At 39.6% G+C, this 24,697-nt stretch overlaps 1 protein-coding gene across 8 annotated transcripts in view; it reads right to left on the bottom strand.

Annotated features, from left to right (window-relative positions):
- NMNAT3 (nicotinamide nucleotide adenylyltransferase 3) overlaps positions 1 to 24,697 on the bottom strand; it is a 79,232-nt gene that overhangs the window by 14,934 nt on the left and 39,601 nt on the right. For all 8 annotated transcript variants that reach the window (XR_012160809.1, XR_012160812.1, XR_012160810.1 and 5 more), the window contains 2 exons: positions 10,081 to 10,264; positions 2,191 to 2,300 (listed from right to left, as the gene is read on the bottom strand). Coding sequence is in view for 3 of the 8 variants with exons in the window: in XM_073359985.1 (XP_073216086.1) it covers positions 2,191 to 2,300; positions 10,081 to 10,264 (294 nt within the window). In the remaining 5 variants the exon portion in view is untranslated. The remainder of the gene's footprint in view (positions 1 to 2,190; positions 2,301 to 10,080; positions 10,265 to 24,697) is intronic.

The following is a 24,697-nucleotide window of genomic DNA, read 5'->3' as shown; positions in this document are numbered from 1 at the left end:
GAGGGACAAAATTATGACAACTAGGCTGTACAAAAAACCCTAGGTGTCACTTTGCATACATTTTGCAAAAAAACAAAGTATTTGTTGGAATTTTGCTTCAACTTTTTTGTATGCAAAATTAAACTTAATTTCATCACGCTTCACAAACCTGCTATTAGATTCTGATTATTAAGCCTTTTTGCAAAGATGGTGAAAAGCCCAAATTCACCCATTTCTACTTTTTCATACGGCTCTGAGAATTCTATAGTTGCACTGGCTTGCCACTAAAAAGTCAGCATTTACTAACCTCTCTCTCAGGAGTACTGAGGCACTGCAGCAACTTCCTGGTCTAGGTTGTATAGCAAATCTTGGCAAATGCTGACAATGGCCCAGATTCTTTGTCATGTGGCACAAAAGGAGCAGAAACTTCCTGCATCTTCCTAGAGAGTGCAGAGACGACACAGGCAACAAATATGCCATCCTCCACAGCAGCCCAGTGTAGAGGGAAGGGAGGGTGAGTGACAAGATCACACTGTGCTCCCACCATCTCCAGATAGTTCCAGCTGGCATAGATTAGAGCAATCCTTAGCTACTCTAACTCGTGTCTGGAGATGGGCAGAGAATCGTGAAGCTCCCTGACGGTATGTCTGCACTGCAGCTGGGAGCAAGCCTACCAACCTGAGTAGAAAGATGCACACTACCCGGAGCCCAGCTAGTCTGAGTCTGTCTACCTAGGCTGGGAGGCTCATTTCTAGCTGTAATTTAGACATACCCTCACTGCCCCACTCAGTCTGTGCCGCATTGAGTGGATCTTGGTTGCAGGTGTAAATCTGGCCTGTCGACTGTAAATCACCTACAAACTGAGAAAGACTTTATGTGAAACTAAAAGATCAGTTTGAAAATTAGTGTTTTCCTTTTACTGTTACATAAAGTGCTACCCAGATCATTATTCAATTCACAATGGCTACAGAGCATAGTCTTACAGTTGTCAAAAGACAGTTGCATTCAGCAGTCTATTAACCCATTTACACCAGTGGCAGTTACCGATGTGAATCCGTCAAACATCAGTGGTTAATTAAACCTTCTTAGACTATGTAAGGATGTTACAGTCAGTGGATGCAATGACTAGAAGTTTGCAGTCTCTCCTTGTGGGGTTAATGGCTGCCTTAGCAAGTGACAATGACAAGATTCAAGTGGAAAGTCAGATGCAGCACAAAAAACTGCTTTCCAGAGGTTTCTTGGCAGCAAGAAATATCATTTGGAAGTGCCAAGTTATAATATCTTCATAGTCATAGATACGAGTGATGAAGTCATCTAACTACAGTGTATGGTTTGAGAGGGGAGCAACTTCTTCCTATTCTGTGCATAATCAAGATGAGGAAAAACAGATCCACTGTGACTCTCTTCTGGGCAATCTGTCAACATGTAACTTAACCTTCCTCTAGGCAGCGCTCATTGGAAGAGCGGGAGCTTTTAAAGTCCTTATGTCATCATGAGAAACTTTAATGTAAGAGAAGAGAGATTATCTATGCCTAAAAACGTTTCAAGTACTGTGGGGGCAAAAGTAAATACCCTCAGAAATCTAGTAGTGTCTCAACAAACCACAGACCCAGGGAGTAGAATGATGAAATAGAAAATCCCCAAGTAGAGCATTTCTTCTGTTTTTAATTCAGTATTTTTAGAGTTTTCCTACCCAAAATTGTAGTAATAAAATAAATAAATAATAAACTAACATACTACTGGGGCACTATGTATGCACTTTTTGAATCATTCTTGCACATAGTCCAATGTTAGCATTACAATGAGAAGTAATTTTATATTTTTCAATATGTTTTTTGAACCTTTTCCTCATTTTTTGGCTTATTCCCTCTATGTAAGATCAGCACGATAGCAACTCATATTCTCACAGTTACAGCTTCAAGAGAAAATATTTCAGATTTTTAAAAGATTTATCAGGGATTAGAAACCCAAAACCTGAAAATATCAACCCAAAATGGAGTACAATTTTATCTCAATATGGCAATCACTACAACCAAAGGTGAAGCTGCAGTTCTGAAGGCATTTGGATTTGTTTATTTTTGGCATAAAGCTCCAACCATCAGAAGAATGAGCTACTATGTCCAACTTTCCCACCGCAGTTAGGTTAATCTGGTAAAGGTGAATTGGTTTCACTTCTAAAACAACGATCACTGTTTACCATAACAAACAAACCTGGGTCCAATGAAGAAAGGAAATCCTCAGTAGCTCTTTCTATAGGCCAATTCTTTCTCATGAGTTCCTTCCTGAACTGGAGCGATCTGAGCGACTCATTATAATGGTGCCTGTGTTAAAATAAAGGCTTTGGTGTGAGGTAATCCTCTCAGAGATACACAAAGCAATTACCTGGCACTTTCAGCTTCCAGAACACAGTCTGCTTCTATGCACTTTAGACTTTAATGAGATGTGTGAAGAATTCACCATATTCATTTTCTACGTCACAAGATTAGTATCAATGGTAGTTAACATTCATGCACAATACACAAAAGTTCCATGTACTGGTTACAGTCCCCAGTCCCTTTTAAAGCCCTCTACTTATTACGGCAGCTATGGTAGCAACTCCACATTTAAAGCATCGTTGAGATTTTTGCTTAAAGCAGAATTAAAATCCCTCCATTTTTCATTTTAATTGTTACATTTAGTTTCCATATTAAACACAGACTTTCCATTATTATTATTTTATTAAAATATTCAATCTTGGAGAGGAGATTTTAAAAATGATACTTTTTTCCAAAGCTTATTCCCCAAGAGTCTACCTTTTTATTTATTTATTTTCCTCGTTCCTTTAGTTAAAGAGCCACAGTCCCCAGAAACTCCAAAGACATAATTCTCATGAGATTCCAGATATGGCTACTTTTCAAATTTAAATGCAAAGGGAGTTATTGCCTTATGTGTCATAACTGAGTTTAACCCTACAAAGACAGGCTGACGTAGCTGCCCAGATCCACCAGCAACTTACATTTGCCCTCACTGCCTCGCCAGCCCTCCTGCTCTGTCTCCAGGCAATAGCCCTTACCACTCCTACTTGTCTCTGTGCTTCCTTGACACCAGTCTCCTTGCAACTTGACTATCTTCAGTAGTGAGAGTCCCAATCCAACAGACCAGCTACGGTCTGTTAGAATGGGACTCCCATCTATGGGAGGTATGCCAGACTGAGAGATTGCCTTTATAGAGCTCCAAAATCGACTCCTCAATATACTTGGCCTACAAGAATCCTCCTCCGACCATGTTCTAGTCCAGAGGTGGGCAAACTATGACCCGTGGGTCACATTTGGCCCACGGGACTGTCCTGCCTGGCCCTTGAGCTCCTGGCCGGGGAGGTTAGTCCCTGGCCCCTTCCCCTGCTGTCCCCCCTCCCCTGCAGCCACACTGCTGCGCGGGCAGAACAGCTTGTGCCCACCCACCTCCCAGGCTTTCCAATAAGCCAGTCCTGCCGCTCTGAGCAGCATGGTAAGGGGGCAGGGAGTGGGAGGGATTAGATAAGGGGCAGGAGGTCCTGGGGGGCAGTCAGGGGACAGGGAGTGGGGTTGGTTGGATAGGTCGGAGGTTCTGGGGGTTGGGGAGCAGGGGGCAGTTTGACAGGCATGGGAGTCCCGGGGGGCAGTCAGGAGACCGGAGGCAGTTGGATGGGGTGGAGGTTCTGGGAGGGGGGGCAGTTAACGGACAGGGAGCAGGGGGCGGGTTGGATGGGGTGGAGGTTCTCGGGGGTGGTCAGGGGATGGGGGTTGGATAGGCGTGGGAGTCCCAAGGGGCCTGTCAGGGGGCGAGGGTGTGGATAGGGGGCGGGGAAGTCAGGGGACAGGGAGGGGAGGCTGGATAAGGGGTGGGGTCTCAGGGGATGGTTGGGGCGGGGGGGTCCTGGGAGGGGGCAGTCAGGGGACAAGGAGCAGGAGGGGTTGGATGGGTCAGGGGTTCTGAGGTGGGCAGTCAGGGGGCAGGATGTGGGAGGAGGTGGATAGGGGGCGGGGGCCAGGCTGTTTGGGGAGCCACAGCCTTCCCTACCCAGCCCTCCGTACAGTTTCGCAACCCTGATGTGGCCCTTGGGCCAAAAAGTTTGCCCACCCCTGTGTTAGTCCCCATTACCAACTGGTAGCACTGAGAGAGTAAGGAGAGGGAAAGAAATTTAGCCAAAGTTGCCTGAGAAGACAGATTCTCCACTGAATAAAATCTCTTAATGAACATTAGAGCTAAGACCCTTTTCGATGGACATTAGCAGGACTACTGGAATGGGACTCCTGATGCAGGGGTTTAAGATATTAGAGGGAAGATGAGGGCCTGGATAAATGGGTCATCAGTGGCTTTCTGCTGGCTCTGTAAATCCCAACGCACAGTGTTCCCAATCCCCAGCTTGCCAAGTCCAGTTCCCTGATGGCCAATAGAATTTTTTTTTCCAGTTCACAATATATTAGTGAGGCCACAAGTAAATATTTCTGCATTCTTCTCCTTTACTACTTTGTTTTTGTCAGTCTTTTACTTCTTTGCATTCTCTTTTGGGTTTTGCTCCTTCTCACCTATCCTGTTTCTCCCTTGCTTCACTCTCCACTCCTAATTCCTGGTTTTATCCAGCTCCAGCTCCCCGCTCTGCCTCCAGCCCTACTGCCCGACTCCATCTGTGAGCACAGAAGATCTAAAAGCACCGCTGTGAGGCCAGAAAGACTAAAGGGTAACACTTCTTCCTTAACTCAGGCTATATGTTATGTATAAATTCACTGGTGATCCCCGACATCTCTCCTGGTGGTATTCCGAGAGGTGACTTAAGTTTCCCCCCTTCAAACAATATAAAACACAGTTGTAACGGTTTCTGCCGTTATTTTACAATGTAAATTTTTTTTAAAAATCAAACCCTTTTTTATAAACATGTAAGAGTTGAAGAAATATATAATGCAAGGCATCAATCTACAGTATGAAACTCTTACTATATTAACACAATCTTCAATGCATTAATCAATGCAATGCAATCCAGAATCCTTCAATAACCCATTGCACAAAGTTAATTGCGGACCGGGGTTTTGTATAGGACAAAAACTGAACCACGACTCTGTACAGTGTACATTGTAAAGGCTGTTAGCTTTTCATTTAAACAATGGCACAATGTACCTACTAATCTACAAATTCCCAGGCTTCTGAATTTATATATACAACTTTATTTAGATACATATGTATCATGTTTTATAGAGAAACACACAATATTATATTATAAACACTATAGTAAAACATGGGGGATAAAAGGCAGCAATTTTAAATTTATCTATTCTCTTTCTTCCAGAGAATGCTTCCTACATTACTGGTGGAATTAAAATATTGCTATGTCTGATCATTAATATCAATACAAACCTAATTTCTCTGTCCTAAATTAATCCCTGGTGTAAATACACTGCAGTCAGGCCTCAGTCACAACAGGGGTACAACATTTAGTTCATTGTGTTTATTAACAATGCTGTTTTATACTCAGAAATATACACAATATGCCGTAACTGACTGGAATTAGATCCAGTGAGTCCCTTCCTCCCCAGCTCATGGTGCATGAGGAACATATTGCACTGCCATGCAAAACCTGAAACTCACAAAGAACAATTCTCATTTCCCCTCTGCATTGCAGGACCTGCTACTCATGTTAGAATTTATTTCACAACCAGAGGAGATTTTAGCAATCCACCAAAAATGCCTTTACTGTGACCCACAGTGAGAAAAGCTCACAGAACGTAATTCAGGAGTGGGGTGAGGGGGATAAAATCTATTAATCTTTCTCCCTATACAAGGCAATGCAAAGCTGTGGAAGCCTTTGACTGGCACAGCAGCCAGGGTGATGTTTTGTCAAATCATACCCATAATGAGGAATGAAAATTCCTTAAACAGATACTTTTTATCTTCACTGTGCCTCCTGATCCCTCAACAAATTTCAGGGACACGTTCCCCAAAACATCACGCAAAATAATCTACACTGCCTACATAAAATCAGCATATGTAAATCATGTTTACGCAAATTAGAATTTTGCTTTGCTACCACATTTTTAATCATAAAAAAAAAAAACCCCACACAGAACTGTAAGTTATTCCCATGCCCCCTAACAGGACACAATATACCAACACAGTAAAGTGTGTGATTCAAATTGCTGATGAGAAGGGAGAGCTATGTACAATAATGCTTGATTTTTACCACTTTTTTCCGGTATCAGAATATCTTTCAGCTTGCTACTAAAATTATAGAGAAACACACAGTGAGGAAAGCAATCAGTCCTTAATTTAGTAATCAGGATAAGAGTATATTGTATGGACCTGATTCTCAACTGGTATAAATTGGCATAGCTCTACAATGAAGATATGCCAATTTATGCTAGCTGAGGCTCCATCCCTATTATTTCTTTAACAAAAATGGAAGTGACAATTAAGATTGCTTGGCATGCCATTTTACCAAAACACTGAATTTATATTGAAGGGACTGGATTAAGCACAAGGCATCAGGTATTAGTGCTTATTTCAGCTAGAAAGCAGAGAGCTCAGTCACTGCTTTGAGGGAAACTGTTACTCTTATTCTTGCTAAAATGCTTGTTTCACTTTTTCTTTTCTATTACCTGCTTTAATTTTAGCGTTTAGGTAACAATTGATTAATAAAAGAAAGCATGAGAAATTGTCACAATAAAACTTGGTTATTAGTGTGCTCTAAACTCTTTGATGGGTAAAAAAGCTACAAAGAAATCAGAATTAACACAGTTTATCACATTAATAAGTGAACTCTCCACCAGAACTGTTAGTGCACAAATTCTTGGTGCCTCAAATCTCTTCATAGTTCTCTTTAGGTACCCTCTCTGTACAGATTGTGCACTTGGTTGCTCACATGAGACTGTGGTTATAATCACTGACAAAATACATACATATATAGTTTACATTTATACAGCACCTATTCTCCCAAAGGACTCAAAAGTATCTTACAAACCAAATGCTTACAAGCAGCATGTCTACTGACTTCAAAGGGAGCTGTGAGTACAGAAGGCTTGTAGGATCAAGCCCTGGATAACTACAGGGCTCACTTCACCTTGAAAACCTGCAGCTGCTTCTCTGGTGGAAAGCAGCAGTTGTTTAGGAATGATGCAACATGATTGTTTAGGAAAACAAGAGAAGAATAACATGCCTAATTGACACTACTTTCCGGACAATCCTGGAAGGTTTTTGTCTGAGCCTCTAAGCTTTGTGCAACAGGTCTAGAAACTGGCTCTAATCAGAGGGAGAAAAAGCACATCCCATAGTGAGGACAGATGGCTGTGGCTGAAAATGTTGAATCAACAACATAGCTATAGCACACTCATGTTCCTTGGAGGTCTCTCATAAAATACAGGCTAAACCTTCTATAATTTCTATGTTCTAAAATAGAAATAGGACAAGAAGTAAAACATGTTGTGATACACTCACCATAATGTATTTATTTATATGTATGTGTGCGTGTGTATAGCTGAAGTTGTAAGGTTTCAGACAAAAGGACACAGCAAGTTCAGGTGGTTTTAAAAAAACGGCAGCTGCCATGGAGTTGGGTTTTACTAGTTGCGAGTTTCAGTAAGAAATCCTTCAAAGGACTGGTTTGAACTGATAAACATGCAGAAAAAAATGGTACTGAGGGCAAAAATATCTCAACTAATTTAGTGGAAGTTCAAGAAAGTAGACTGGTTTGCAAGTTATATTAGCCTCCTGTTTCTTTGTACTAATCCATCCAGAAAGGCCTTGGCGAGGAGAGTTTTTTCTCACAGCCACATGGTTCCTAACCTATTTAGACCATGTGACCTAAGAACAATGTCCGTTTAATATTACTTAATTTCTTAAACTTACCTGGTGAAATTAAGGACAATTTTCTAGAGTGACTAGTGACTTGGTGTGCCTCAATTTTGGGGTGCACAATTTGAGTCGTGTGCACTTAATTGAAAACCAGTCCCCTTTAATGGGTCTCAAGTCAGACATCTAAAAAGTAGGGCATCCAAAATTACTGTTTGCTTTTGAACATTTAAGACTAAGAGGCAGAATATGTAGGGCATTCAGAATCAACACTTTGGTTATCAGACCATTCAAGCTCTGGGTTTGGAGGGCTGATATTGGTTTCATCTTTAGGGGACACACACTGCATGTGAGAACAGTGATATCATAGGTAAAGGTATGTGTCATTTATAGGTACTGTATGTAAATATTAGTAGTAGATGTTCGGCCTATAACACGATAGCATTCCTTTTTAAAAGTGATGATCAGGACCACAATCAAAAGGTTTTAGTGCTTTCATAGTCTTAATCTCTATCCTCCTGGGTAGATAAGATCTTTAAGTAATGAAAATTATAAGTATTCTTAAACTCATGTAGGTATGTCATTACAGAAACATGTAGACTAAACATGCACAGGTACTTTAATTTTCAGACAACTCACTCAATTTTTCACCTGTGAACATATGCATACACATATTTTGCCCATGAAAATTCAGAGACCATGGCTGAAAACTTGTTCCTTAATCAGCTGTATGCACCAAAATCAACTGTTTAAAAATCCAATAAAAATCCTCTCAAAAGATATTTCTAGATTAACTGTTGGCTTCTTTCTTGTTTCTCTCCCTCCCCCCTACTAGAATCCAGAGATATGCATTTCCAGCATGCCAGGCAGACTTTAGAACTGTCATCAAGGCCAACATGGAAGAATTACTTACCTAGTAGTTTGGCTTCTCTGAAAGCATTATTCTGGTCAGAGTCTCACAGCTGGCTCTTGTGCTCCCTAATGTGAGATGGGAAACTCCCCAAGATCTCAAATTCTAAATCCCCAATGTCAGCAGAAGTACACTGAGGCACATGTCATATTACTACTGGTGGTCTCACACCACACACACTCCACCCACCCCCAGCCTCTCTTGGAACTGTCCAGTCAGTTCCTGGTAAAGTAGAAAATGATATCTCCCACCGCCACCCTGAAGAAATCCTGCCAAAAAGATATCTTTAGAGAAGCAAAATTACACAGTAATCTTCTCTTACTATAGCACCTGGAAAGAATTCTCCCTCTCAGAGATTGAAGAAAGATCAAAAGTGAAACTATAAATAACTGCAACAGGAAGCAAGAACAAGGCTGAGGCCAAGAAATGAGAAAAATATAAAAGAGAGGTAAGATACACACCAAAACCCGTCACCTTTTGACAGCTTTCAAGATGCATGCTAACAGAACTCTAGCAGGTGGGAGAGTTTGGGCTCCCCTACATCCCTGCAGTACTGAACGACCAGAGTAGGATTCTTCCCCACAGACTGAATTCAAGCAACAGTGCTTCACAAGCTTATGAAGTGAGGACTACATAACTGCTTTGTGTAAGATGGAAACAGCCCTGAGGCAGACAGAGGAAACCACCCTACCTTGGATCAAATGAGCCTTGACATCATTCTTGAGTTCAGGCCAGCCACACATTAAAAGCAAAAAGAACTGGACCTGACTGGAAGGCAGGGGAGGGACACAGCAGAAAAGGACCCCAAAGCAAGATCAGTGCTGAGTGTATTGAAGAACTGGAGCAACACGTGAAGGGACATGGACTTTGGCATGGAGCTTCTTCAGTGACTCTAATCAAGAAGGAACTCACTGAATGGTGGCAGGTAATGTCCTGGATGGTGTGTGACCACTAGCGTAAGGGTGTGTGTAGTGGAACTTGTGCCACAACCCAATACTACTACTCTTATAGACTAAAAAGCCTGAGAGCTTGGGGACTTCCACCCACCTTGCACTAGGGAACACTAGACTCCAGAGAGAGAATCCTGCTCAGAGAAAAAAGTTTAGTTCATGAGTGTTCGTAGCCCACAGACCTAGCATCCTTATCACAAAGCAGATGATTCATGAACAATCCGTAAGAGGCTTTTCATCTCTGGGCAAAGATGAATCACATCCCTTTGTTTCTGTTTAAGTGAATGGTCTAAAAGGCCTACTCAACTAGTACTTTGTCCTAGTGAGCATACTTTGCCCTTTCCATTGCTTGTAGCCCTGTTAAAATGCAGACATGACAAATGTTGTTCCTTGTGAGCTGTTGAGGCCTCTGGCAACTCTATGAATAAAAATAAACACAATTACCTCAGCACCTTTACAGTCTCAGTCCATTTCTCCTGTTCACTCTCCCATGGATCCACTCTAATCCAGTCCGATGTCTCCAGTGCAAGTTGAGCCATTGCTATCCGGTGCCTCGCTGAAACCAAGCCTCTCTTTCCATAGTTATCACTGACTGGAGAAATGATACCTTCAATCACCTGGTACCTTCCTTTGGAAGACAAGAAAGAAAATCAGCATTTTAGATCTTTTTTAAAAATGGTGATAAAAAAGAATTTATGTAAACACTGAAAAGCAATGTTCCTGTTCTTATGTGATCTAAGTTCTATTATTGATATGTTAACTCCATTGGACAATATTAAAAGGAAAGCTGGATGAGTATATAACTTCCTGCAAACAGAAATGTTTGTCAAGCTCACTGAAGAAAAGGTTAATGAATTTTTAGTTCAAGTAACTGTACCACTGCAGCTTTCAGACAGCCTAGATGATGAATGTTTTAATTGACCAAAGTTTGTTTCCAAGCATCTCACGCATACCATTTAACAAGATTATCGTGCTTCCTCATCAGGCTAAAACAAGAATTACACTATGTAAAATCGGAGCAGTTTTCTGCTGTATTGTTTAATAGCACAAACCAGTCAAATCAGTAGATTCAAAAATTCTATTTTTTGTATAGCACAGGATGGGTGATGAAGGTGTTTTAAAACAAAACTTAAAACACTGTGGAAAAACATCCTTGCCGAGTTTATCTGCCATGAAACCAGCTTTCCATCTGGTTGATCATGTTAACTAAATGTGAAAATATGCCCGTCTTTTCCAACTACTGTAATGTAATGAAATCATTAATGCTATAAGCTGTCATAGTCAGATTCTGCAGCCCCAAATTCAAATCAGGAAATAAAAGCAGATAAAATCTTCCCACAAAAGCTATAGCATTCATCCAAATAGAAACAGCAGAGAAAGGCAGCTCCAACATGAGCTTCACGTCCTTAGAATGGATAAGAACAGAGTGCAGAATAGAGATGTTTCAATAAATACAAATGATCACGCTAAGATCTTTATGAATCTAACATAGGTATTCTAAGGTATATGGGGAGAAAATAAAATAAAAACAGATCTCTTTATAATTTACTTATTACTGAATAAAGAAAAAAAAAGGAAATCACCCTGCTGCGGCCAATCTCTATTATTCTACAAAGAGGGCTATCCTGAGAGCCTCATAATTCATTTCTGATACTTGAACATGACACCGTAATCTAATAGCTTGCAATTTCATTTTATACATTGGGGTGAGATTTTCAAGAGAGTCTAAGGGAGTTAGGCACACAAATCCCATTACAATTCAACAGGATTTGCATGCCTGTTTGCTTTGAAAAACCCAGCTTAAAGTATCTTCTCTTTTAAACCATCCTCATATAGGCAATGCAGCCTGTGGAGCTGGAAAGTGTCATTAAATCCACCTCAGTCTGAAAGTGAAAACATTTTCACTTACATATGGTGAAGGTTCATCTAAAGTGTTGAACAATATATGACAGGTACATAAAATATTTTAATTGTTGTGTAAACTTACAGTGCTACCTATAAGATTTTTATTAATAACACTGATAAATAAATCAACTGCTTTGATAATATAGTGCTATAACAGATCCACAGTTAGGGAGGGAGTTGCAATACAGTATGGATTCATATATTGTATTTACATTATATAACGTACTTTGCTTATAACATACTATTCAACAATTTTCATTTTTGGGCTTCAGTTAATTAGTTTTCAATATTTCTATAAAAATAAGGCAGAATATATTTGTTCTTTTATAACTATATACCACAGCAAATATATTTAATAAAAGAACTAAAAGCTCAAGTTGGAGTGTGGTAACATTATCCAAGTAAGGGGAAATTACTTTTAATTGCAGTACCTTAAAGTACTGTGTCTTTGTTAGATGTACACACCTGGATCTTTAGTCTGAACTAGATTTGCATCTTTCCAGTGGGGTAAGCAATGATGAAAATCAGAATCTTCTGCTCTAAAAACCACAGAGGTAAAGAAGAATCTCCATTAGCTGTAACAGAATTAGGTCTTATGTCCTCTGAAGTAACTTACACATCTTAGCAGGTCTGACCTTCCACTGCATGATATACACACACATTGGTACTTTGAAAAGGGGAACAAAGAGGACCCAGGGAATTATAGACTAGTCAGATTAACTTTGATCCTGGGAAAGATACTGGAACAAATTATTAATCAATTTGTACCCTGGAGGATAATAAGGTTTACAGGAATAGCTAGCACGGATCTGTGAAGAACAAATCATGCCAAACCAACTTAATTTCATTTTTTGACAGTGTTACTGGCCTAGTGGATAGGGGAAGCAGTACATGTGATATATCTTGATTTTAGTAAGGCTTTTGACACAGTCCCACATGACAATCTCAAAAGCGAACTAAGGAAATGTGGTCTAGATGAAATTACTATAAAGTGGATGCAAGCCCGTACTCAAAGACAAGTTATCAATGGTTTAGTGTAAAACTGGGAGTATCTAGTCCCACAGGGGTCAAGTCTGAGGTCCGGTATTATGTTCAATATTTTCATTGATTACTTGGATAATGGAGTGGAGGATATGCTTATCAAATTTGCAGATAACACCAGCCTGGGAGAGGTTGCAAGGTCTTTGGAGGATGGGATTAGAATTCAAAACAACCTTGACAAATTGGAGAATTTGTCTGAATTCAACAAGATGAAATTCAATAAAGACAAGTACAAAGGTACTTCACTTAGAAAGGAAAAAAAAATCAAATGTACAGCTACAAAATGGGGAATAACTGGGTTGGCAGTTGTACTGCTGAAAAGGACCTGGGGCTATAGTGGATCATAAACTGAATATGAGTCAACAATGTGACGCAACTGCAACAAAGTCTAATATCGCTCTGGGGTGTATTAACAGGACTGTCATATATAAGACATGGGAGGCAATTGGTGAGGCCCCAGCTGGAGTATTGTATCCAATTCTGGGCACCACACTTCAGGAAAGATGTGGACAAATTGGAAACAATCCAGAGGAGAGCAACAAAAATGATAACAGGCTTGGAAAACTTGACCTATGAGGGAAGGTTAAAAAAAACTGGGCATATTTAATCTTAACAGAAGAAGTCTGAGGAGGGATGTGATAACAGTTTTCAAATATATTAAGGGCGATTTTAAAGGGGACAATGATCAATTGTTCTCCATGCCCACTGAAGACAGGACAAGAAATAATGTGCTTAATGTGCAGTAAGGGAGATATAGGTTAGATATTAGGTAAAACTTTCTAACTGTAAAGGTAATTAAGCTCTGGAATAGGTTCCCAAGGGAAATCATGGAGTCCCCATCCGTGGAGGTTTTTTAACAAACCTGACAAACACCTGTCATGGATGGTCTAGGTTTACTTGGTCCAGCTGCAGTGCTGGGGGTTGGACTTCATGACTTCTTGAGCCCTACATTTTTAAGATTTACAAGCATTTATTCAACATTGGCACTTATATTTTCTACTTGAATTCTTGTTTCTTTCCCAAACCTCCATCAGAAGACTTCAGTTCCATTTTAGTACACTGATACCAACTATTCTTGACACTCCAACTATCACTTACAATTCTCCTGAAACTGAGCGTACAATAAGATACCTATCACCCATAATAATTATCCTTAAAATAACCAGAATTCAGTTTTCTCCAGGTTTTCCTCCCTCAAATGAGCACTCAAACTTTGTCTTTAGTAATCAATTTCTTTTGGGTGCCATCTGTGGTCACCCTGAATCTTTACAATTACTGTTTGTCGTGGTGTTTGTATTTAACATGGGCTTTTGAAAATCAATTTTTACTTTAAACTAACAAAGTTTAGTTGACTACAAAATAACAAAGACTTCGGAGGTGGGATTTTTTTTTTCTTGAGCATGAGAATCCTACTTTTTCTAGTGCCAGTGTCTTCATATTACCTTTTTTTTTTTTCTGGTAAAGTTTTTTTAAACAGAAATCTTCAAAGATTCCAGATATTTCTTTTGTTTGGTGTTGTAGACTCCCCTTCTGATCTCGGATATAAAGGATTTCTGCTCTCTTTCCACCCTCAGATATGAGTCATTCATTTGCTTTGTCTCCTTACCCACAGCAGTTTTGCTCTAGCCTATTAAAGTCTCTGTTTTTTTCAGACAGAATCGTGTCTAGCTGGCCTCTTAGGATTGCAGGTTTCCTCAGGATTTTTATTCGAATGTTCTCTTTTGTTCTCCTTAGTTCTTTTAGCTTCTCTGCCTTTTCCTCCACCCTTCCTGATATTATAACATACAGTTTATCATTTCAGAGCCTGTGGCCCACTTGCATCATGATTTGAAAATATCTTCCTAACTTATCTGAGTTCAAAAACACATCATGTCTTAATCAGTGGTTGTTGATTGGGAGTTGTGCCCCTGAAGTCTGACCAATATTTATCTTTACTATTACTTGGGCATCGCCTGGCCCTACAATCTGGTTCATCTCTGCCTACACTACGGAATGCATTGCAAGCAAGAATGCATACTATTATGTACTCTCAGATGTGGTATAGCTGATGTGAATGAGGGAGAAAAGGTGTTCATGGTTGCTCTTAATTCCACCCAACTCTTTAATAATCTTACTGATTTTTTTTTGTCATTTTTTATTTGCATTAGGTATTATCCTGTGTTTTTATCCTCTCTCCAGCTGCAATCTGACCTGTCTAGTTTGGGATATATTGTAAAATTGAGATCTCCTGTTATAATGTACTGAGTTGTAAATTCTTCCACTATATGGGAGATGGTCTCAAAGAAAGGCTGTTGTCCCCCTGTTGGGAATATGTACTAAGCCCAATGAGATTTCTTTCCTTTTAAAAATAATGTAACAGATCTCCCCAGCTATCTTCATGCCAGCAGATTTAAACTGTGTGGCCTTCATGACTTAAAGGTACACTGTAAAAATGGCCATTTTTATTGTCTAGTGATATTGCTCAGTTTACAAATACAAAGAGCTTTTCCTTACTGCCAGCCATATAAACTCAACCTGGGATATGAAAGCTAAACTGGGTTATTTCCTTCCTTCCTTGGCTTTGTCACCAGTAAAACCTGACCAGTAATAAAGGTCCTGAAGGCAAATTTCTGCTTTCACATTGAGTAGAAGTCTAGCTACAGTAGCAAGGATTGCACAGCGAAGCCACGGTTGAGCTGTGGCAAGTACAAATCTGCCTGAAATTGGTGGGTAATACTTAACCTGACTCAGCTGTGTCTCCACTTGCCACTACGTGGGCTGCTGTGGCCACACTGCAATTTATATTCATGTTAGCTCGATAAGAGGTGGTGTGAGTATGAGTACACGAGCAGGTGAATCACACCCCTAGCTCAGAGTGTAGAGGTTGCCCTTAGCTATATTGGCGCTGCAGAGATAAGAGGTAGAACAAGTAGTTAAAAACTAATGTCAGGCAATAAAGTAAACATATGACTCTGAATACATACATTGAAATGGAGAAAGGATGGTCTTCTGGTTAAAGAGCTCAACTGAAACCCAAGCCACCTGGGTTCAATTCCTGGCTCTCCCATACAGTTCTTATGTGACTGTAAGCAACTCACTTAATTTTTCTCTGCCTCAGCTACAGGTAAAATAAGGCTTCCTTTGTCGATGTTGTCTACTTAAACTGCAACCTCTTTGGGAGAGCACCTAATACAATGGGTCCCAGATTTCAGCTGGGGCCTTTATGCACTACTATAATATAAATAAGAATCAGGTAAGAACATGCTAATTTTATGTTGTCACTTTTCAGAATGGAACTGTACCTTTGAGATTACTACTCTCTGTCTTCTGACTCCTGGCAAATAGAGAATTTCTGATTGAAAATACCCCTATGGCAATTTCCCTTTCTTGGCCTGCTCAGAAGTCTCTTTTGTATAAACAATCTACATGGCTAATCTCTGAAATTTAGTTACCACTTTTTTTGTCTCAGCTAGATGGGTTAATCCCTTTGCGTTAAATGGACATTGGCTAGTGTTTTTGAAGTCGGGTGCCTAATGTTTTGCACCAAAACCTTTTCGGCACCTAAATAAATGGCTTGATTTTCAAAGGTACCTTGAATGTGAAGTTCCTGCTGATCCAAAATGAAACAGTTGCTTGTTATTTACTTGTGTTCTCTAAGAGCTACTTATAATCAACAAATAGTTGTAATAATTACTTAGCATATTTTCATTATTTAAAGTAATTAAAAGCTAAAAGAACACCCAAACATCATAAAGAATATATATAATTTGGGAAATGGATAATGGACATTAGAATCATAGAACTGGAAGGGATCTCGAGAGGTCATCAAGTCCAGTCCCCTGCACTCATGCCAGGACCAAGCACCATCTAGACCATCCCTGACAAGTGTTTATCTAACCTGCTCTTAAAAATCTCCAACGATGGAGATTCCACAACCTTCCTAGGCAATTTATTCCAGTGGTTAACCCCCCTGACAGTTAGGAAGATTTTCCTAATGTCCAACCTAAACTTCCCTTACTGCAATTTAAGCCCATTGCTTCTTTTTCTATCATCAGAGGTTAAGGATAATTTTTAAGAAAAAGAATAATTTTTCTCACTCCTCCTTGTTACAACCATTTAGGTACTTGAAAACTGTTATCATGTCCCCTCTCAGTCTTCTCTTTTCCAGACTAAACAAATCCAATTATTTCAATCTTCCCTCACAGGTCATGTTTTCTAGACCTTTAATCATTTTTGTTGCTCTTTTCTGGACTTTCTCCAATTTGTCCACATCTTTCCAGAAATGTGGCACCCAGAACTGGACACAATACTCCAGTTGAGGCCTAATCAGCGTGGCATAGAGTGGAAGAATTACTTCTTGTGGTCTGCTTACAATACTCCTGCTAATACATCTCAGAATAATGTTTGCTTTTTTTGCAAATGTTACAGTGTTTGACTCATATTTAGATTGTGATCTACTATGACCCCTAGATCCCTTTCCGCAGTACTCCTTCCTAGACAGTCATTTCCGATTTTGTATGTGTGCAACTGATTGTTCCTTCTGAAGTGGAGTACTTTGCATTTGTCTTAACTGAATTTCATCCTATTTACCTCAGACCATTTATCTAGTTCTTCCAGATCATTTTGAATTTTAATCCTATCCTCCAAATCACTTGCAACCCCTCCCAGCGTGGTATCATCCACAAACTTTATAAGCGTACTCAGAATGCCATTATCTAAATCATTGATGAAGATACTGAAAAGAACCAGATCCAGAACTGATCCCTACAGAACCCCACTCGTTACGCCCTTCCAGCATGACTGTGAACCATTAAGGACTGCTCTCTGGGAATCGTTTGCCAACCAGTTATGCACCCACCTTATAATAGCTCCATCTAGGTTGTAGTTCCTTAGTTTCGAGTAGATCATGTGAGTTAATGAGTAGGTCATGCAAGACTGTATCAAAAGTCTTACTAAAGTCTAGATATACCACATCTACCACTTCTCTCCTATCCACAAGGCTTGTTACCCTGTCAAAGAAAGCTATCAAGTTGGTTTGACATGATTTGTTCTTGACAAATCCATGCTGACTATTACTTTTCACCTTATTATCTTCTAGATGTTTGCAATTTGATTCCTTAATTATTTGCTCCATTATCTCTCCGGGCACAGAAGTTAAGCTGACTGGTCTGTAATTCCCAGGGTTGTCCTTATTTCCCTTTTTATAGATGGGCACTATATTTGCCCTTTTTCCAGTCTTCTGGAATCTCTCCCATCTTCCATGACTTTTCAAAGATAATCACTAATGGCTCAGATATCTCCTCAGTCAGCTCCTTGAGTATTCTAGGATGCATTTCATCAAGCCCTGGTGATTTGAAGACATTTAACTTGTCTAAGTAATTTTTAACTTGTTCTTTCCCTATTTTAACTTCTGAACCTACCCCATTTTCACTGGCATTCACTATGTTAGGTGTCCAATCACCACCAACCTTTTTGGTGAAAACCGACACAAAGAAGTCATTATGCACCTCTGCCATTTCTACATTTTCTGTTATTGTTGTTCCCTCTTCATTGAGTAACGGGCCTGCTCTGTCCCTGGTCTTCCTCTTGCTTCTAATGTATCTGTAAAATGTTTTCTTGTTACACTTTATGTCTCTAGCTAGTTTGATCTCATTTTTGCCTTGGCCTTTCTAATTTTGCCCCTACATACTTGTGTTATTTTTTTATATTCACCCTTTGTAATTTGACCTAGTTTCCACTTTTTCTAGGACTCTTTCTTGATTTTTAGATCATTCAAGATCTTCTGGTTAAGCCAGTGTAGTCTCTTGCCATTCCTCCTATCTTTCCTATGCAGTGGGATAGTTTGCTCTTGTGCCTTTAATAATGTCTCTTTGAAAAACTGCCAACTGTCTCCATTTTTTTTCCTCTTAGACTTGCTTCCCATGGAATCTTACCTACCAACTACCTGAGTTTGCTAAAGTCTGCCACCTTAAAATCCATTGTCTTTATTTTGCTGTTCTCCCTCCTACCATTCCTTAGAATCCTGATCACTTTCACCCAAGCTGCCTTCCACTTTCAAATTCTCAACCAGTTCCTCCCTATTTGTCAAAATCAAATCTAGAACGGCCTCTCCCCTAGTAGCTCTCTCCACATTCTAGAATAAAAAATTGTCTCCAATACATTCCAAGAACTTGTTGGATAATCTGTGCCCTGCTATGTTATTTTCCCAGGAGATGTCTGGGTAGTTGAAGTCCCCCATCACCACCAAGTCCTGTGCTTTGGATGATTTGGTTAGTTGTTTAAAAAAAGCCTTATCCACCTCTTCTTCCTGGTTTGGTGGTCTGTAGTAGACCCCTACCATAACATCACCCTTGTTTTTTACCCCTTTTATCCTTACCCAGAGACTTTCAACTAGTCTGTCTCCTATTTCCATCTCAAACTCAGTCCAAGTGTATACATTTTTAATATATAAGGCAACACCTCCTCCCTTTTTCCCCTGCCTGTCCTTCCTGAGCAAGCTGTACCCTTCTACACCAATATTCCAGTCATACATATTATCTCACCAAATCTCTGTGATGCCAACTATGTCATAGTTGTGTTTATTTACTAGCATTACGAGTTCTTCCTTCTTATTTCCCATAGTTCTTGCATTAGTATACAGACATCTAAGATACTGATTTGAGTCCCCCTGTTCTGTCTTGTTTTGTGCCTTGGCTTAGTATTCATTTATTATAAGTAGCTATAAATTATTGTCAATTAATAAACATTACTACAAATTACTTGTAAAATGTTCTAATGTAATTATTTCAAGTACCAATTTTATGGAAACTGTAAATATTTTTCCTTCTGGCACCATAATAAAGGCAATTTAAGGTTAGGTTCACAACTCTTTTGTTTAGTTTATGGATGTCAAGTCCCATTAATCACTTAGTAGTCATTTGCAGCCTGGTTATTGCTTAAGTCAATAGCCAAGTCCCAAGGGGGCAGCGTAAGGGCCTTTGTCAGTGAATCTTTAGTCACATTTTACTGCTTACCCCAATTACTACCTCAGGGTGTGCATGTGTGTTTTAATAGCCCCTTTTTTTAACCTGTGACCTTGCCTTAGTTTGGCTAACTGCCACCATTCAGAGGTCATTTCTCCATGGCCTCTCCTGCGTCACCAAGCTGATACTTTCTCCCTCACAGTTTCTTATGGTAAATTTCTGGCTTTGGGGACAGGCTGAGAGCTACAAACATAAACGCACATGATTCCACACTCTTAGGTTCCTTATTGTCAGAATGTACCTGTCATAAATATAAAGGGAAGGGCAAACACCTTTAAAATCCCTCCTGGCCAGAGGAAAAACCCTTTCACCTGTGAAGGGTTAAGAAGTTAGGATAACCTTGCTGGCACCTGACCAAAATGACCAATGAGGAGACAAGATATTTTCAAAGGTGGAACGGGGGCAAAACAAAGGTTCGCTCTGTCTGTGTGATGCTTTTGCTGGGAACAGAAAAGGAATGGAGTCTTAGAACTTAGTAAGTAATCTAGCTAGATATGCGTTAGATTCGGTTTTGTTTAAATGGCTGATAAAATAAGCTGTGCTGAATGGAATGTAGATTCCTGTTTTTGTGTCTTTTTATAACTTAAGGTTTTGCCTAGAGGGATTCTCTATGTTTTGAATCTGATTACCCTGTAAGGTATTTACCATCCTGATTTTACAGAGGTGATTCTTTTACTTTTTCTTCAATTAAAATTATTTATTTTAGAACCTGATTTCTTTTTCCTTGTTCTTAAGATCCAAGGGTTTGGGTCTGTGTTCACCTATGCAAATTGGTGAGGAGTTTTATCAAGCTTTCCCCAGGAAAGGGGGTGTAGGCTTTGGGGAGGATTTTGGGGGGAAAGACGTTTCCAAGCGGGCTCTTTCCTTGTTATATATTTGTTAGACACTTGGTGCTGGCAGCAATAAAGTCCAAGGGCAAAAGGTAAAACAGTTTGTACCTTGGGGAAGTTTTAACCTAAGCTGTTAAAAATAAGCTTAGGGGGGTTTCATGCAGGTCCCCACATCTGTATCCTAGAGTTCAGAGTGGGGAAGGAACCTTGACATGGTGGCAGAGTGGTGGGATTAACTTGAAATCATTTTGAGATCAATTTGAGATTTTTTTGAACAAGAAGCACAGATTTTAGAAAGGAATTTTTTTTTCTTTTGGGCTGCTGGAAAGCAGGTTTCAGCTGAAAGCAGTTAAAGTTTTTTTTGTCTCTGCTTGGGAGCCAGAGCAGAGACAAAAGGGAATTGTCTTTTGTGAGCTGGAGCTTTCTATATTTAAAGGCAGGGTAGTTAACCTCCTGCAGGGAAATTCACAAGTCTTCACAAGAGCTGAAGAAGTTTGTTTTGTTTTTTTACCTATCTATTTGCCTGGAGACAAAGGTGTTAGGGTTTTATTTAAGGATTTTTCTGTAGGCTGACAATCACTATCAGAAAACATAGAGAATCCCTTTAGGCTAAACCTTAAGTTACAAAAAGACACAAAAACAGGAATCTACATTCCATTCAGCACAACTTATTTTATCAGCCATTTAAGCACAACTTATTTTATCAGCCAGGGAAAAGGTGATTTCCCTGAGGCTACACAGCAAGTCCATACCAGAGCCAGATTAGAACTCAGGAGTTTCTACTCCTGACTCCGCGCCTGGTGCTCAATCCTGCAGACCATGCATGCCTATTCCCCTGGCAATATTAGTGTCATTAATTCATATGGCGCTTGACACTTTATAAATACTCTGTAAGACAGCTCCCTGCCCAAAAGGATTTACAATCTAAGTAGACAGCTCATCAGGATTGGGGAGGCATTTTTGGAGGCTGGAAAGAGGGTATTTCCATCCACTCATACTTTCCTATTCTAAAAACAAAAAAAACAAAAAAACAAAAAAAACCCTAAACTTTAATTTGCCTTGTTTGTTTCTTAATCCTAGACTATGAACATATTTATTGTTAATTATTTGGATTATAGTGCTGGTCATGTCCAATCTTCACGCTCAAAGCCAACTTAGAAACTCTTGCCTCTTCCTGTTGCTTTCAAGTGTTTCTGGTGTTTTTTTTCTTTATTATCATAGGTATGCTTATTTCTAGGGTCCTTGGGATCATCTCCACTTCCCATAAGGATCAGAACGGTATTAGAAAGGCAGAGTGCCATGTTTAGAGAGGTGTGTTAGTTCATGATGTCACCAGGTCCATTCCAATTAGTCTTTTAAAAGTCACTTTAATGGTACAAGACTTCATTAGGATGGGCACAAGGGCAGGAAAAGCAATGGCACACTAGTCTAATTAACACTGAATTTAGACAGCAGCTCTGCAAGGAATTTTGTATGGGTCTGTAAAACTACCTTTTAGAGCCCTGTAGTGGGAATGGGGTCCCAGAGAACCTGCTAACATAATAGCAAGAGTAGATAAAATGTACTTTGTTGCAGGGAGGATTGCAGGCAAAACATACTGCAGTAATTTGCAGAAAAACAAAATGCAAGTTTAAGTACACTGGCTGTTTAAGTTGACCTTATTACTGATCACTTAGTTTGAGCCTCTTTTTAAAATTTATTTCTATCAAAAAACCTAGTGTTGTGAGCAGTTTTTCCATTAAATGTTTTTCAAAAAGCAATAATAATCCTGACATATAAATAACTTGAATGGTATGTTTTAAAGTTCAACTATATTTCCATTTTTAAAAACAACCTACTTTTTATAATCATTAAAAAAATCTGCACCTTTAAGGCAAAATTGTGGTGAAATTTGTTTTGACATTCTGTGATATACATGACAGTAGTCTGTCAAATAGAATTTCAGCAATATTGTTCTTTTTTATTTAAGGTTTCAGTACTTACATTTAAATGAGGGAAAGAAAGATTTGATGTCTATTACAACAGGAGGCAAGTATTTTTACATGGTTTAAGCAAGATTTGTTTTATCCTTCTAGTGGTAAAAATTGTGTCTGAATTCCGTTTATATAATATTAATCAACCATGTTGTGAGTCTGTGTGGGGTTTTTATTATTTTTTTAAGTAGCGGGATGGGGAGAATCTGCCTCTCTTGCAGCATTTGTGGGATCTAAGGTTTCTTCAGGTGAGAGTGGGATAAAAATGCAAGAAACAATGCCGGAGTGGGAACTGCAGTGTGGGATGGAAGCGGGATTTAAAAAAAAAAAAAAAAAAAAAAAGTCCCACACAGGGCTCTACCACCTTTATCTCGATAAAAAACTTGTTTAATTGGATTAGAGTAAATCAGTTAATCTTTGTAAAGTACTTTGAAAATATAAAGGTGCTAAATGCTGGTATTCATTTAGCATCATCTAGATTAGTCTCTAGGAATCTGATTCACTGCTGACAAAATTAATGAAATTCCTATTAATTTCATGCAGTTACACCTGCATATGCCTGTAGAGGATTAGGCCTCACAGTTTAAATCTAACCAATTATTTTTCCACATTAATTGACAAAAATAGAACCTTCCCAATAACACAGGAGAGTTTAAATTAGCAGTATGTCAGGGTGGGTGCGAAATGGAAATGCGTACTATATTAGTTATTACCAGTTCCAAGGGTTCTGTGTCCTACTTCTAGCTCACCACGTGGAAAATTTACTTCTCTCTACTGAAATGGTTTCATTTGATTAATAAATCTTCTAAATTAAACCAACATTAAAAACAAAGTTTATATATTTGTTTTATGTTGCTTGGCACCTCTCTAAACTTCAGAGTTTTGAAGATCGCACTGCTGCAGGCTTAAACAGAATTACTACAGATTACACTTCAACCTCACCTCTAGATTTGACTGAAATACTTTATCATGCAGTATTTAATTCTCCCAACTTACATTTTGTAATGGAAAATCAAAGTTAAACTCATAGCAGTAACTGCTGTGACATTAATTAAACCTGACACTGACCCGACAGCTGGGAGCAGACATTTTCCTTTACTGCATTACGGCTGCTGGTTTAAATACATTACAACTCCCAGACAAAAAAACAAACCTTTCTCAGGCAACATGTACTCTTTCACCCTAGACCTGATGTGGGCGATTTCCACTAAATATCCAGAGTTGCTCAGTGTCAATTAAGGGAAATTCCTTGTGCACTGGGATACAGGTTTAGTACAGGAAAGGACCCCTAAATTTATTAGTAGGCAATGGAGAGCTGGTGACTGATGTCCAGAGGCCTTTTGCAAGTGCAGCAGGCAGGACCTAACCTGAAAGGGGGAAGGAACAGATTTAGTGAGTGCTCCTCACTCCCTTGGTCACTTGGTGGCAGAGCAGGCAGAAGAGAGACAGGACAAGTGAGATGCTGGAAAGTTGCATGCTGCCTAAACCACAAGGAGCTACACAGAAGAGCCTATCACTCTAACATGTGACAGATCTAAGAGTGGTCCCTGAGGTGCATGCGTATGCACACAGCATACACATACTGTTCTTTTCACTAGCTCGGCTAGCTGGCAACTCCTTGAGGTGGCCAGTCTGCTGGGGTTTACAGCATCAGGACAAAACAAGAATTCCTGTAAATCCCTCTAGGAGCAGCCCAAGGACATTCCTGGTTTTGGTGGGATACAGGGTCGCCCTATTCATTTAAAATCCACCTGAGATTACTTTGTCCATTCACATTAATGCAGCATAGTGCATGATCACAGCAGACAGGAGCTGGGTTTGGGAGGATTTGGGTGATTTTGGGAAGAGGGAGAGCACAGAGTCAATTTTTTTTTCTTCACTTCAATGAGGCTACTCACAGTGCGTAGAGTTAATCCCATGTAAATCTTTGCACAAACAGCCTATATCAAAATTTTACAATTTTTTTTTATTACACACAGACACACAAACACCCTTTGTTCACAACGGAAATGCAGGTTTCAGAGTAGCAGCCCTGTTAGTCTGTCTCTGCAAAAAGAACAGGAATGCTTGTGGCACCTTAGAGACTAGCAAATTTATTAAAGCATAAGCTTTCGTGGGCTACAGCCCACTTCATCGGTTACATAGAATGGAACATATAGGTATCATAACATCCAAAAACCGGTGAGAGAACACTTCAACCTCTCTGGCCACTCAGTAAAAGATTTAAGGGTGGCAATTTTGCAACAGAAAAGCTTCAAAAACAGACTCCAATGAGAAACTGCTGAGCTTGAATTAATATACAAACTAGATA

This window comes from Lepidochelys kempii, chromosome 9 (genome assembly GCF_965140265.1).
Source record: "Lepidochelys kempii isolate rLepKem1 chromosome 9, rLepKem1.hap2, whole genome shotgun sequence".
NCBI lineage: Eukaryota > Metazoa > Chordata > Testudines > Cheloniidae > Lepidochelys > Lepidochelys kempii.
The sequence above is the reverse complement of the archived record's forward strand: the minus strand, read 5'-3'. Positions and strand labels throughout refer to the sequence as shown.